The sequence below is a fragment of the Cricetulus griseus genome (assembly GCF_003668045.3).
Source record: "Cricetulus griseus strain 17A/GY chromosome 1 unlocalized genomic scaffold, alternate assembly CriGri-PICRH-1.0 chr1_0, whole genome shotgun sequence".
NCBI classification, from domain to species: Eukaryota; Metazoa; Chordata; class Mammalia; order Rodentia; family Cricetidae; genus Cricetulus; species Cricetulus griseus.
Window position 1 is genome coordinate 256,169,804 of NW_023276806.1, and position 12,408 is coordinate 256,182,211.

General features: G+C 49.6%; 1 protein-coding gene across 1 annotated transcript; it reads right to left on the minus strand.

The window, feature by feature from the left end:
* Positions 1–4,662: 4,662 nt before the first annotated feature.
* Positions 4,663–10,993, minus strand: Ptcra (pre T cell antigen receptor alpha). Its single transcript, XM_035450440.1, has 4 exons — positions 10,848–10,993; positions 7,734–8,054; positions 5,534–5,578; positions 4,663–4,914 (listed from the first exon to the last, which is right to left on the minus strand). The coding sequence occupies exons 1-4, from the start codon at positions 10,924–10,926 to the stop codon at positions 4,739–4,741; spliced, it is 621 nt and encodes a 206-aa protein (XP_035306331.1). The 5' UTR covers positions 10,927–10,993; the 3' UTR covers positions 4,663–4,738.
* Between the last annotated feature and the right edge of the window lie 1,415 nt (positions 10,994–12,408).

Consider the following 12,408-nt stretch of genomic DNA (forward strand, 5'->3'; position numbering starts at 1 on the left):
CAGCCCGGCAATTGTATCTTTCTTAAACATATAGTTATTGCTTTACCTTGTGTAATCATAGAAACTTTGTAATCTCGAGGGTTTCAGCCTTATGGTCTTTCCCTATATAAAACCTCCTTAGCTGTAAACAGGCATCTCACTCACTCCCGGGGATTCCTGCCATGGTGTGATTAATAAAGAAAAGTTTACCTTTGCATTTGGTGAGTCCTCTCCTTGGTGGTGGTCCTTTTGGGGTCCCTCAGACTGGGGCAAAACAGACAGTTTCTCTGTGTAGCCCTGCCTGTCCTGGAACTCATCTGGAGAGCAAGCTGGGATCAAAGGTGTGTGCCATCACTGCCCGGCTCCCCCCACCCAGGCTCTTGTGTGAGGTTTGTTGTTCAGTGCGACTCTGTGGTATTGCTTGGCTTCCTTGGCTCCCAATTGCCAGGACACCTTTCCCTTAAGAGCTGTAACATAGCTGGGCCGTGGTGCACATGCCTTTAGTCCCAGCACTCAGGAAGCAGAGGCAGGTGGATCTTTGTGAGTTTGAGACTAGCCTGGTCTACAAGAGCTAGTTCCAGATCAGCCTCCAAAGCCACAGAGAAAACCTGTCTCAAAAACAAACAAAAGAGCTGTAACATACTGGGGAACCCTCCCCTGCAATGGAACAGAGCTGTAACACACACACCCTAATTAAAAGAGGGATTAAAAATGAACGTAGCTTAGTGGTAGGGCCCTTGCCTAGCATGTGCAAATTCCTGGTGTTCCCTCTCCAGTCTGGCATTCAGTCCCTAGGCTGGCATAAACCTGGAGGTGGGTGGAGATGTAAGCCTATAATCTCAACATTCAGGAGACAGATGGAGAAGGATTAAAAATTCAAGGTCATCCTTGTCTGCATAGTCATGGGGTACAGCCTGAGCTACAGGAGTCCCAGTCCCTGTCTCCAAGACAAAAACATGTTGCAATATATGGAGCAGACAGATAACATCCCAGCGTTTTTTAGCTATCTCAGTCTCTTCTGCTATTTATTTCTTTGTATTCTGAACAGGTCCTTTCTGCCTCTGCATCATCAGGGTGCCCAGCATTAGGAGATCTTTGTTAAGAAGAGAATTCCTGGGGGCTGGAGAGATGGCTCAGTGGTTAGGAGCACTGGCTGCTCTTCCAGAGGACCCGGAGTTCAATTCCCAGCAACCACATGGCAGCTAATAACTGTAACTCCAAGATCTGGCACCCAATGCAAAAAAAAAAAAAAAAAAAAAAAGGATTCCATAACTGAACATGGACCTTAGATGCAGAATGGTTGCCTTGTGTGCATGAAGTCCTAGGCTCAATCTGGCACCAAACACAAGTGAGCCGTATCAGTTATGTGTGATGATACATGCCCATAATACCAGCACTTTGATTCCAAGTCTTGGAAGGTGAAGGCAGAAAGAACAGAGCTCTTTGGAAGAATCAGAAGGACCACGAGTTCAAGGGTAGCCCTTGGCTCTAGAAGGACTCTCTGGGTTCTTGGCATTGCTTTAAACTGACTCTAAGCTCAACTTCTCTGGGAAGCTGTCAGCAAATGCAGCTTAAATAACTGTTTTCTTCCTTAAATCTGAGTATGTTTGCTAGGCTTATGAAGTTCTCCAATCCCAACCTGTCCTCTGCTGGCCTTAGTGTCCTGTGTAAAGCCCTTGTTCTGTAAGACCTTCCAGCAGCAGCTAGGCCCCACCTCCAGGAGAATGGCTAGGTCATGCCCTCAAGCTTCTATAACCATTCTAAAACCATTCCATCCCCTCGAGGCAGGAGTGGCCAGCCTGTAAGTGTACAGCTGTGAGGAGAAAGACTTCCCCAGTGCAAATGTTAGGACTCTGCTGGTATGGAAGATGGGGGCAGCTGGCTGATGGCAGCCTCTAGAAGACAGGCCTGGCCCCCAGGTCTCCAGGGGTGGGACTTAGAACTGGCATCTCTGCAAGCAATAGGGAAAGCCTGAACTGCCTCCCAAATTCGCATGAATAACTAACACAAGCCCTGCCCTAAAGAAAAACAAAAAGCCAAGACAAGGCCACAAAATCACACCAATCCTTGAGTTTGCCCCCAAATCAGGCCACATAACCCCTCCAGTATCAGACCACCCTGGAAAGCCCCACCCCAAAGAAAAACAATATAAAACCTGCCTCTTGCTCAGTTCTGCGGCTTCTCCCCAAGCAGAGGCAGCCTCCCTCTTGTGTCTTTCCCAATAAATTTCTTGTGTGAGGTTTGTTGTGTGGTGTGATTATATGATATTCCTTGGCTCCTGATTGCCAGGACAATTTTCCCTTCAGAGATGTAGCTTGAACAGTGCTGGTATCGGGACACTTTGGCTAGATGGGGCTATGGCATGTGGAGCTTCACAATATACAAGATTGGGACAGCCTCCAGGAAGTCTCCACTTTCTCTAGGCTCTTTTAGACTCTAGGCTCAAAACTTGGCCACCGCCCTGACACACAAGACTGGGAAGCCCTCCTGCAGATTATTCAGCCACAGTGGTGACTTAAGGGATGGAGCAGGATAAAGTTGAAAGTGAAGGAAACTCAGCTTCTGGACCAAGGCAGCTGAGGGGACATTTACAGAGGCAAAAAATTAGCTTTGGCTCATAGCCTGCAATAATTGCTGGGAAAGGACAACGTTTAAAGAAATGGAGGCTACAGCTGGACCCCTCCCTGAACTTGGCCATGGAGGATGACCAGTTCCTGTGGAGGAGGGGACAGCTTCATCTCCAGAAGCTGTGCCTCTGTTCCCCAAAGATCCACAGGAAGAGACAGGAGATGAGCTGGGGAGATAGTTCAGCACCCATGTAAATGTGGTGTAAGAATGGTATCCCACCAATAATTACAGTGTTTTTTTGTGGAGATAGGATCCTCAGAGCCAGCTGACTAGCTGGACTAGTCTTTGTCTGTGAGCTCTAGATTTAGTTGAGAATTCAGGGTTCAACTGAGAGACCCTGCCCCCCCCTCTCTCTCTCTATATATATATATGTACATATATACATATATATTATATATATATATATATATATATATATATATGAATTAAGAAAGAGTCTCAGACACTGGGCAGTGGTGGCACATGCCTTTAACCTCAGCACTCAGGGCAGAGGCAGGCGGATCTCTTCTGCTCTACAGAGCAAGTTCCAAGACAGGCTCCAAAGATACACAGAGAAACCCTGTCTCGAAAAACAAAACAAAAGAGTCTCAGGGCTGTCCTGGAACTAGCTCTTGTAGACCAGGCTGGTCTCAAAGTCTCAGAGATCTGCTTGCCTCTGCCTCCCGAGTCCTGAGACTAAAGACGTGCGCCACCACTGCCCGGCTTGAGATTCCATCTTTTTTTCTTTTTCTTTTCAATGTGCATTGGGTTTTGACTGCATATATGTCTGTGTGTAGGTGCCAGATCCCCTGGAACTGGAATTATAGACAGTTGTTATCTGCCATATGAGTTCTAGGAACTGACCCTTTGGTCCTCTGGAAGAGCAACTAGTGCTTTTAACTTTTGAGGTATCTCTCCAGCCCCCAAGACTGTGTCTTGAAGAAGCAGAAGTGGAAGAAGATGCAGAAGAAGGAGGAAAAGAGGGAGGGAGAGGAGGAAAGAGAGAGAGAGGGAGGGAGAGAAAAGAAATAAAGAGAGAGGGAGGGAGAGGAGGAAAGAAAGAAAGAGAGAGGGAGGGAGAGGAGGAAAGAGAGAGAGAAAGAGAGAGGGAGGGAGGAAGAAAGACTCAAGAGATGGAAAGATGGTCTCCCAGAGGCCTGTGTTAGGTACCCAACACACACATTAGGTGGCTCACAACCATCTATTACTCCAGCTCCACCTCTGGCCTCCATGGGTACCCTCTCTCTCTCTCTCTCTCTCTCTCTCTCTCTCTCTCTCTCTCTCACACACACACACACACACACACACACACACACACAATTGGAAGTAAATCGTGTGTACACTGTGGGAACCTCATCCTTTATCCATGTGGGGTCTCTCTTTAGGGAAGAAAGAAAAACCAATGAAGCCAAACCTCTTTAGTACCTGGCTCCCAGCTGACGCTGAGTTACTCTCTGTCAAATGAAAACTGACCTCTAATTAATAGCATGTAGGTTTGCAATTACCGTCTTGCGCTGCTAGCATTGGATGTGATCCTGATGCCCTGGAATCATGGCTCTGCACTCTTCTATCAAGTCTGCAAAAGACTAGCAGGTAAGCACTACCTCCCTGGCTCCCCTTCACCCTCTCAGAGAGGCTGTTCCGGGGTAAGGAAGCAGGGAGGACCCTTATCCAGTGACTGACAGCAGGGGTAGGAGAGAGTCTCTACAACCCCTCTCCAGTCCCCAAGCTCACCGGGGAATTTTCTCCAGGGAGCCTTCCCAGATCTCCGATTCCTCTTTATCTGGCACACCACTTCCCCCAGGCACACAAATAAATGAAAAGCTTTACAACGTGCTGTGTCATCTAAGCTCTTCTGTATTGTGTCTGGTTACACACACTGGGGCACATCCATCCTCCTACCCTGTGCGACAGGGAGACATAGTCCTTTCCCTCCCAAAGCCTCAGGCTGCCAAGGGAGGCAGAGCCCAGTCCCAGATAGAGAGGCAGACAACATAGGGAAAAAAAAGTTCCGAAACTTGAATAAAGAACATGGGGCGCGGGGGGGGGGGGGGGCGGGGCCCAGCTGGCCTCCTCAAAGCTGTTCCTGCCCCAGGTGGCTGAAGTGTCCAGAGTAGCCATCTTGGGCTCAGCCTTAGAGGGTTGGATAAGATCAAATCTTGAAGTCTCTTACTACTATGGGAGGCAGGTGTTTGCGTGGGGGTGGTGGCAGTGGGTGCTGGCCAGCCAGCACACAGGGGCGGCTGCAGGTCAGTAGCACATCCAACAGAAGCAGTTTGAAGAGAAGCAGCCGCAGGGCACTCAGCCTCAGTACCTGCCCCGGTGTCCCTGCAGAACAAAGAGTGGGAGGAGTCCCCAGGAGCCCTAGACCTCCCAGAGGACAGGGAGGGCCTGTCATCTCTGTTGGCCAGTCTCCTTCTGTTTCCTTCTCCAGGGAAAGCCCTTCCTGATGTCTAAACTTAGTTTCTACTGGTAATAACAAGGGCCTCCCACTTTGCCCTCTTTTTGTTTTATTTGGTGATTGAGGCAGGCACTCAGGAAAGAGCATCTGATGCAAATTGTAAATCGCTAAGAATATCTGGGCAAGAAATGGATGTTGGTTGTGATTCCTAGCCCAGTCATCCTCTCACCACCTAGGGTAGTTAAATAATGCATAGGCTCTCAAACTGAGACCCCCGGCTACGCCCGACCCAAGGAGCCATCAGGCCCTGCATCTGTGCTCTCCTCTGTGCTGGAGTCCAGAGATGAGGATGGGAGCTGAAAACCCCATCTTATCCCAGGAAAGGCTGAAGCCCAGGCTAGCCCTTAGCAAAGTAGTCCCTTAACTGGAGACATCTCAGTCTCCAAACTGCAACCTCACGGGACCCATGTTCACATGAGAGCTGAAGCCACCCCCAGGTACCAGTGCTCCCAACCACAACCCTGCCCCCACCCAGGTACCACTCACCCCTGAGAGGCTCCTGAAAGCAGGTCCTGGCTGTGGAAGTTTCGCCTGTGAGCCAAGAAGGAACTGAGTATTAAGGGATGAGTGGGCACCTCACAGTCCCAGGCTCACTGCTTGGTAAGTCCTGAGGAGCTAGCACATCTCCTCTCCCTGCCTGACAGTTTTGTGTGTGGTGTTTTATTTGTGATCTAACAAATAAACCTTGCCTAAAGTTCAGAGTGCAGAGCTAAGCCACTAGTTAGCCATAAAGGACAGGCAGTGGTGGCCACACCTTTAATCCCAGCACTAGGGAGAAAGAGACAGGTGGATCTCCGTGAGTTCAAGGCCACCCTGGGCTACATGAGAGTGAACCAGTCTAAAAAAGAAACAGAGCTCACACCTTTGACCCCAGGACTTGGGATGACACATCTTTAATCCCTGCACTAGAGAGGAATTAAGGCAGGAGCTCAGTGCAGTCTCAGAGCAGTCTGAGCTTTGGTGGAGAGCATTGCAGTCTGCAGTCACACTGGGGACAGGACTGCCCTGCCCTCTTTGCTCTTAGTCTTGGTAGAGTTAAGAACTCACTAGTGGCTTGGCTGCTTCACTCTTCTGATCTTCAGCTTTAACCCCAGTATCTGTCTCTGGATTTCTATTGTTTGTGCTATAGTTCTGTCCCTAAGAGGCACCTCAGTCCCTTCCACAGGGAGCCCATTTGCTTGCAGCATTTGCTGGAAGGCAGGCTTTCTTTTTTTTTCAGGAAGCAATCCTCCTTGGGAGGTAATAAAACTGAGGAGACTCAAATGGCTCATTCATGGCAGTGCTTGCTATCCAAGTCCAGGACCCGAGTTCAGTCCCCATGTTAAAAAAGAAACAGAAACAGGGCATGGTGGCTCATATTTATAATCTAGTGCTGGGGACGTGGGGCCAGACAGACCCTCGGGACTCACTGGCCAGCCAGCCTCCTCTGTTTGTTTTAGCTGGTAAAGTGCTTTCTTGAGCTGAAAGCCAGCACCCTCATTAAAAAACTGGGAGCATGAGCCAGGCAGTGGTGGTGCACACCCTTAATCCCAGCACTCAGGAGGCAGAGGCAGGTGGATCTCTGTGAGTTTGAGACCAGCCTGGTCTACAGAATGAGTTCCATGACAGCCAGAGCTTTTACACAGAGAAACCCTGTCTCAAAAAACAAAAAACAGTCAAAACAACAACAAAAAGTGCATATTGCTTTTCCAGAAGACCAGCGTTTGGTTCCCAACCCTCTTGTTTGTCACAAGGCTAGTGACTAACTCCAGCTCCCGGGAATCCAAGGCTTCTAGTTTTGTCAAGCACCTGCACGTATGTGACACACTCACAGGCACACACACCATACACACACACATATACCCCCTACACCCCCCCACATGCACACCCCCATCCCCCCACATCTACACCCCCCACACACATACACCCCCACACACACACACATACCCCATCCCCCACATCTACATCCCCATCCCCCCACGTCTACACCCCCACACACACATACACCCCCCACACACATACACATACACACCCCCCCCACACACACATACACCCCATCCCCCACGTCTACACCCCCCACACACACACACCCCACACACACACATACCCCCATCCCCCACGTCTACACCCCCATCCCCCACGTCTACACCCCCCACACACACACCCCACACACACACATACACCCCCATCCCCCCACATCTACACCCCCATCCCCCCACGTCTACACACACACACACACACATGCACCCCCCACATACATCCCCCACCCCACCCCACCCCACCCCCTGCATCTACACACAGACCTCTACACACACAGGCACTTCAAAATAATAATCTTTGAAAAATTTCAAATGAAAGCTGGGTGGTGGCGGTGCCATTAATATCTCTTGGCAATCACACATCAGTGCCTGGGTTTGCTTTCACTTTGGTTTCTGACACAGCTTCACGTAACTCAAACAGGCCTTGAACTCACTGTCAAGGATAGCCTTGATCCTTCTGTCTCTACTTCTTGAGTGCTCAAGAGAAAACCTGAACCATACACCACAGCTGTCTATCCCAGGAATCATGGTCTCAAAGCCACTCTACTGGGAGCCAGGGTCTATGCTTACATGTCCTTCATGCCCCATGCCTGGAGCCTACGTCCCCTCCCCACTCTATCCTGGCTCCAGGGTTTGGAAAGGGACAAGTCCCCAGGCTTCATCCCCACCTGACAGCAGGATCGGGAGTGTGCTCCGGCTCTGGCCCCCAGTCCCAGGCCTGGTGTGGCAGACCAAGGGCTCCCAGGCTTCCAGCTCTTCAGAGGGCAAGGAAATCTGGGCCAGGCTGGTCCAGGTGCCATCCGGTGCTGGGGAGGGCCCGTAGGTGAAGGCATCTAGTGCACTGCCATTGCCAGCGGAGAACCAGATGGGGCTGTCAAGGCCAGGGGGTGCAGCATCGAGGACCAGGCAGACCACCAACAGCTGCTGCCTTCCATCCTCCAGCAGTGTGATGGGTGGGGCCAGAGAAGGAAAGGGGATGCCAGCCATGCCTGCAAGAGAGGAGAGTTTCTGTGCTGGCTCCACCAGCTTGGGCCTCCAGACTGGAACTTTCTTGAAGGTTGGAGCTATGGGTTTCTGTCGTCCCACGCTGCCTTTGCCCCATTCCGGTCACCACTGTATTCTTCAATCCGCCCTCCTCTCTTCTGGATTTACTCATGTCAATTTCCTTCTTCCTCCTATCAAACTTTTCTTTCTTTTTCCCTCTTTCTTTTTGGGGTGTGTGAGTATATGTGGTGTATTGGGGTATTATGTTTGTATGTGTGCAGGTGTGTAGATATGAAAGCCTATTCATTTGTGGGGGCCAGAGGAGGACATTAGCTGGCATGTTCTATCACATGTCACCTTCCCTTGGGGTAGGGTCTCTCACTGCCCCTGGCGCTAGGCGTGCATCTAGCAAGCCCAGATGATCCTCCTGTCTCTGCCCTTCCCCGTGCTGGGACCACAGACACACTTAGAGCCATGCACATCTTCACACCGGAGCTGAGAATTTGAACTGAAGCTCTCATGTTTGTACAACAAGTATTCTGACTAACTGATGCATCTCCACAGCCCTTGGAGCCATGTGTTCATCCATCCTCTCTCTTATCGTTCATCTATTCTCTCGGTCTTCCTTCTGTCTACCCATCTAGCCTTTCTGAGCCCTTGTCTATGCCCGGTGCTGGGTACATAACATTGAGAAAATCATTTCCAGGGCTTTCTAGGAACTCCGTCCTGTGGGAAAGACATTAGCGTCATCAACAAGGGCTTACAATAACAAGTTGTGCTGCCTGAGGACACCTGGTGCCTCTGGGGAAGACGGACCTGGAGTGAGAGCAGAGGGAGCTGCAGATATACCTGGAAATCCCCTTCTTGGAAAAACTATCTAAGCCTGGTGTGCTTGTCTATGTCTGTAAGCCCAGAAGTTGGGAGGCAGAGGCAGGAGTATGGGTTGGGGGGAGTTGTATAATATGAGGCAGAGGTCTCAGCTAATTGCTTAATAGAGAGGGGAAGCTGACAAGATAGTTCACTGAGCAAAGGCATGCTGCCAAATCTGATCTCCATCCTAGAAGGCCTCATAGTAGAAGAAAAACTGGCTCCCGAAGCTTGTCCTCTAACTGTCACTCATGTGCTCCACACATGCCTGCACATGTAAAATTTAAAAAGTAATATGAACTAAGATAAAAGGTGGAAGAGACAATGGAAGTCCCAGGGTTCGAACTTGGGCTGTCAAGCTCTCAGTCAGTGCCTTGGCACACTGAGCCCTCTCTCCTTAGTATCTTCAGTAAAGATGACCTATTCAGTGTACAATTCAAGGTTATTTCATTTTAAATAGGACTTTAAAAATATAAATAGAATTTCAAATAGTAACAAGTGAAAATCAATTCACACTATGAACTCTATGTGGCCAAGTTAAAGCAATGTCCCAAGGTCTGGTGGAAGGTAAGTTGAAGGTATTAGGAGGCCAGATAACTGGTCTGGGGACACGAGCAGATACAATCAGCTTTGAACTTGAGCCTCTGTGGCCACAAATCCCATAGTCTTCTTGGCCTTAAAAAATGTCTAATATTTTGTCATATGACACAGGGGATCAAGTCTAGGACAAGGCCTCAGACAGAACTGAGGTTGGCCACTGACTCAATCCCCTTAATTGACTGAGATCCAAATATCCAGACAATATAATAGCCCAATAGAATCTTTGTGAAGAGTATAGATAATATGATGCTCTGCTAGGTAAGCTTTGGAAATATTATTTATATTAACATTACTGAAGTCTTGCAAACAAAGGGACAGGAGAAGTCCAGGAATGAGCCCCAGGGCCCTCAGCCTCCTGAACTGATTCAGCTTCCACCTCTGTTATAAAGCCTCCTAGATTTTTCATCATTACCCCAAATACTTCCTTCCCCAGCTCAGTCCCCCTGCTGTGCCTTCTCCCAACCAAAGCAGTCCCCGTGACACACTAGAGGTGAATTTAGATCAAGTAGACCCCCCTGACTCAAAAGTCCAAGGCTGGGCTGGAGAGACGGCTCAGCTGTTAAGAACAGTGGCTGCTCTTTCAGAGGACATAGGGCAGCTCATTACTGCCTGTAGCTCCAGTTTCAGGGGATCCAACACCTTCACACAGACACACATGCAGGTAAAACATGAATGCATGTAAAATAAAATAAAAAAATAAGTCCCAGGCCTTCCCCTATTCAGATAGAATAGAAATCTCTGACCTTGATCCTTGGCTAACTGGACCTAAATGCTTGGCAAGTCACTGACACACTGGGATCTCACCTGAGTTAGAAGTGAACTTAAGACACCCTGGTCCCTGTTGGAAGAGGGTACTCTGGGAACAGGAAGGACAGCCCAGGAGCTTACAGTGTTGCCCACAGTGCATCACCCTTTATCACACAGCACAGCCCTGGCTCCAAGAACCTCCCACTTCTGTGGGTTCCCGTCCAGCCTTCTCTTTTTCTCTTTAATGATTTGGTCCCAGGACTGGACCTAGTCCTTACACACGACAGCAAAGCAAATGTTCTACCACTGAGCTATACCCACAGTCCTCTTCTCACCTTTGAACTTGTGTTCTCCTGTCTCAGCCTTCTGACTAGCTGGGGCTACAGGCCTATCCCACCAGGCCACGGATGCTTTTACTTCTCTATGCTTCCAAAAGGGACAGGAGGTACTGCTGATGCTCCATCTGAAGGAAGACCCGAGGCCTCAGAATCAGGTGGCTATGGATTCCATCCTCCTTGTAGAGGCTCTGATGGTACGGGGGATGGGCTCAGTGGCAGCCACAGAGGGAGGCAAAAGGGACTTACCTGTGGGCAGGGTCTGACCCCTGAGGGCCAGGAAAAGTAGCAACCACGGCCTAGCCATGGCCCACTCAGGAAGAGGCATGACCTGGCTTCAGTCCTGAGGTGTGGGCTGGGAGAGGAAGCCCCCTTGATTCCCTCCCAGGCCACAGGCCCAGCTGCAGCCCTGATGTGTGGGCTGAGGGAGGAGACTCCCTTGACTCCCTCCCAAGCCACAGGCCCAGCTGTACCTCAGCTGCTCTGCCACTAGCTGAGCGGGTCCCCAGTCCTTTCAGGGGAGGAGGGGTTTCGGAGAACTCAGGTGCCACTCCCATCCCAGGAGCCCGGTGCCCACCCCAGGTCATCCTCCAGTTGCTTCAACTTGCAGATGAGGCAACTGAGCCTCGGAGAGACTGAGTGGCCTGCCCACGGTCACAGCTGGCAGAGCCAAGGATGAACATTTTATTATTATTGTTTTTTGCTTTATATGTGGGTATGTTTTGCTCATATATATGTCTATGTGTCATGTATGTGCCTAATGCCCAAGGGAGACAGGGACAAGTAGATCTCTGTGAGTTTGAGTACAAAGTGAGTTCCAGGACAGCCAGGGGTACATAGGGAGACCCTGACTCAAACACATACTCTCTCTCTCTCTCTCTCTCTCTCTCTCTCTCTCTCTCTCTCTCTCTCTCTCACACACACACACACACACACACACACACACACACACAAACTGTTTTAAATTACATGTATGTGTAAGGTATTGGATCCCTGGAGCTAGAGTTACAGAAGATTGTGAATCACCTGACAGGTACTGGGAACTAAACTCAGGTCCTCTGCAAGAGCAATATATGCTCTTAATTGCTGATCATCCCTTCAGCCCTATTTTTTGTTCTTTTGAGACAGGGTCTTTCTTATATAGTCCAAATGGCTTTGAGTTTGCTATGTAGCCAAGGATGGTTTCACTGTGTAGCCTTGGCTGACCTGGAACTCACTCTGTAGACCAGACTAGCCTCGAACTCACTCACAGAGATCTACCTGCCTGTGCCTGCAGAGTGCTGGATTAAATGCATGCTCTCCCATGCTTGGCTGCAGTTACTTTTAGACATGCAGACTTGCTGTGTTGTCCCCAATGGCCTCAAAGAGTCTGAGCAGGAGGCTGGTAAAGTGCTTGCCTGCCATGGATGAAGCCCAAGGTCCATCCCCAATCTGCATACACCAGGTAAGGTGGTGGTGCACTTGTGATCACAGCTATGAGGCCGAGGCAGAACCATCAGAAGTTCAAGGTCATCCTCACTTATAAAGAGAATTTGAGAGCAGCCTGAGCTACATGAGACCCTGCCTCAAAAAAACTCAACAAGAAACAAAATCTGCTCCTCCAGAAGAATAATTGCAAAGCTCTTAACCACAGAGCCATTTCTCCAGCCTTTCTTTTTCTTTTATGTTTTTGAGACAGGATCTCAAGCTATTGCCCAAGATAGATCCAACTCCTCATCTTCTTGCTCCAAATTCCCAAGTGCTGGGATTACAGGCCCTTCCCATCATGACCAGCCCATGTCCTAGGTCTAGGTAGCTGTCTTAAGTGGGT

Coding starts and splice junctions, on each gene's coding strand:
- Ptcra (XM_035450440.1), bottom strand. CDS start 10,926: ATGCCTCTTCCTGAGTGGGCCATGGCTAGGCCGTGGTTGCTACTTTTC. Junction 8,055..10,847: donor GGGTCAGACCCTGCCCACAG/GTAAGTCCCTTT, acceptor CCTCTCTTGCAG/GCATGGCTGGCATCCCCTTT. Junction 5,579..7,733: donor ACTCCCGATCCTGCTGTCAG/GTGGGGATGAAG, acceptor CTTGGCTCACAG/GCGAAACTTCCACAGCCAGG.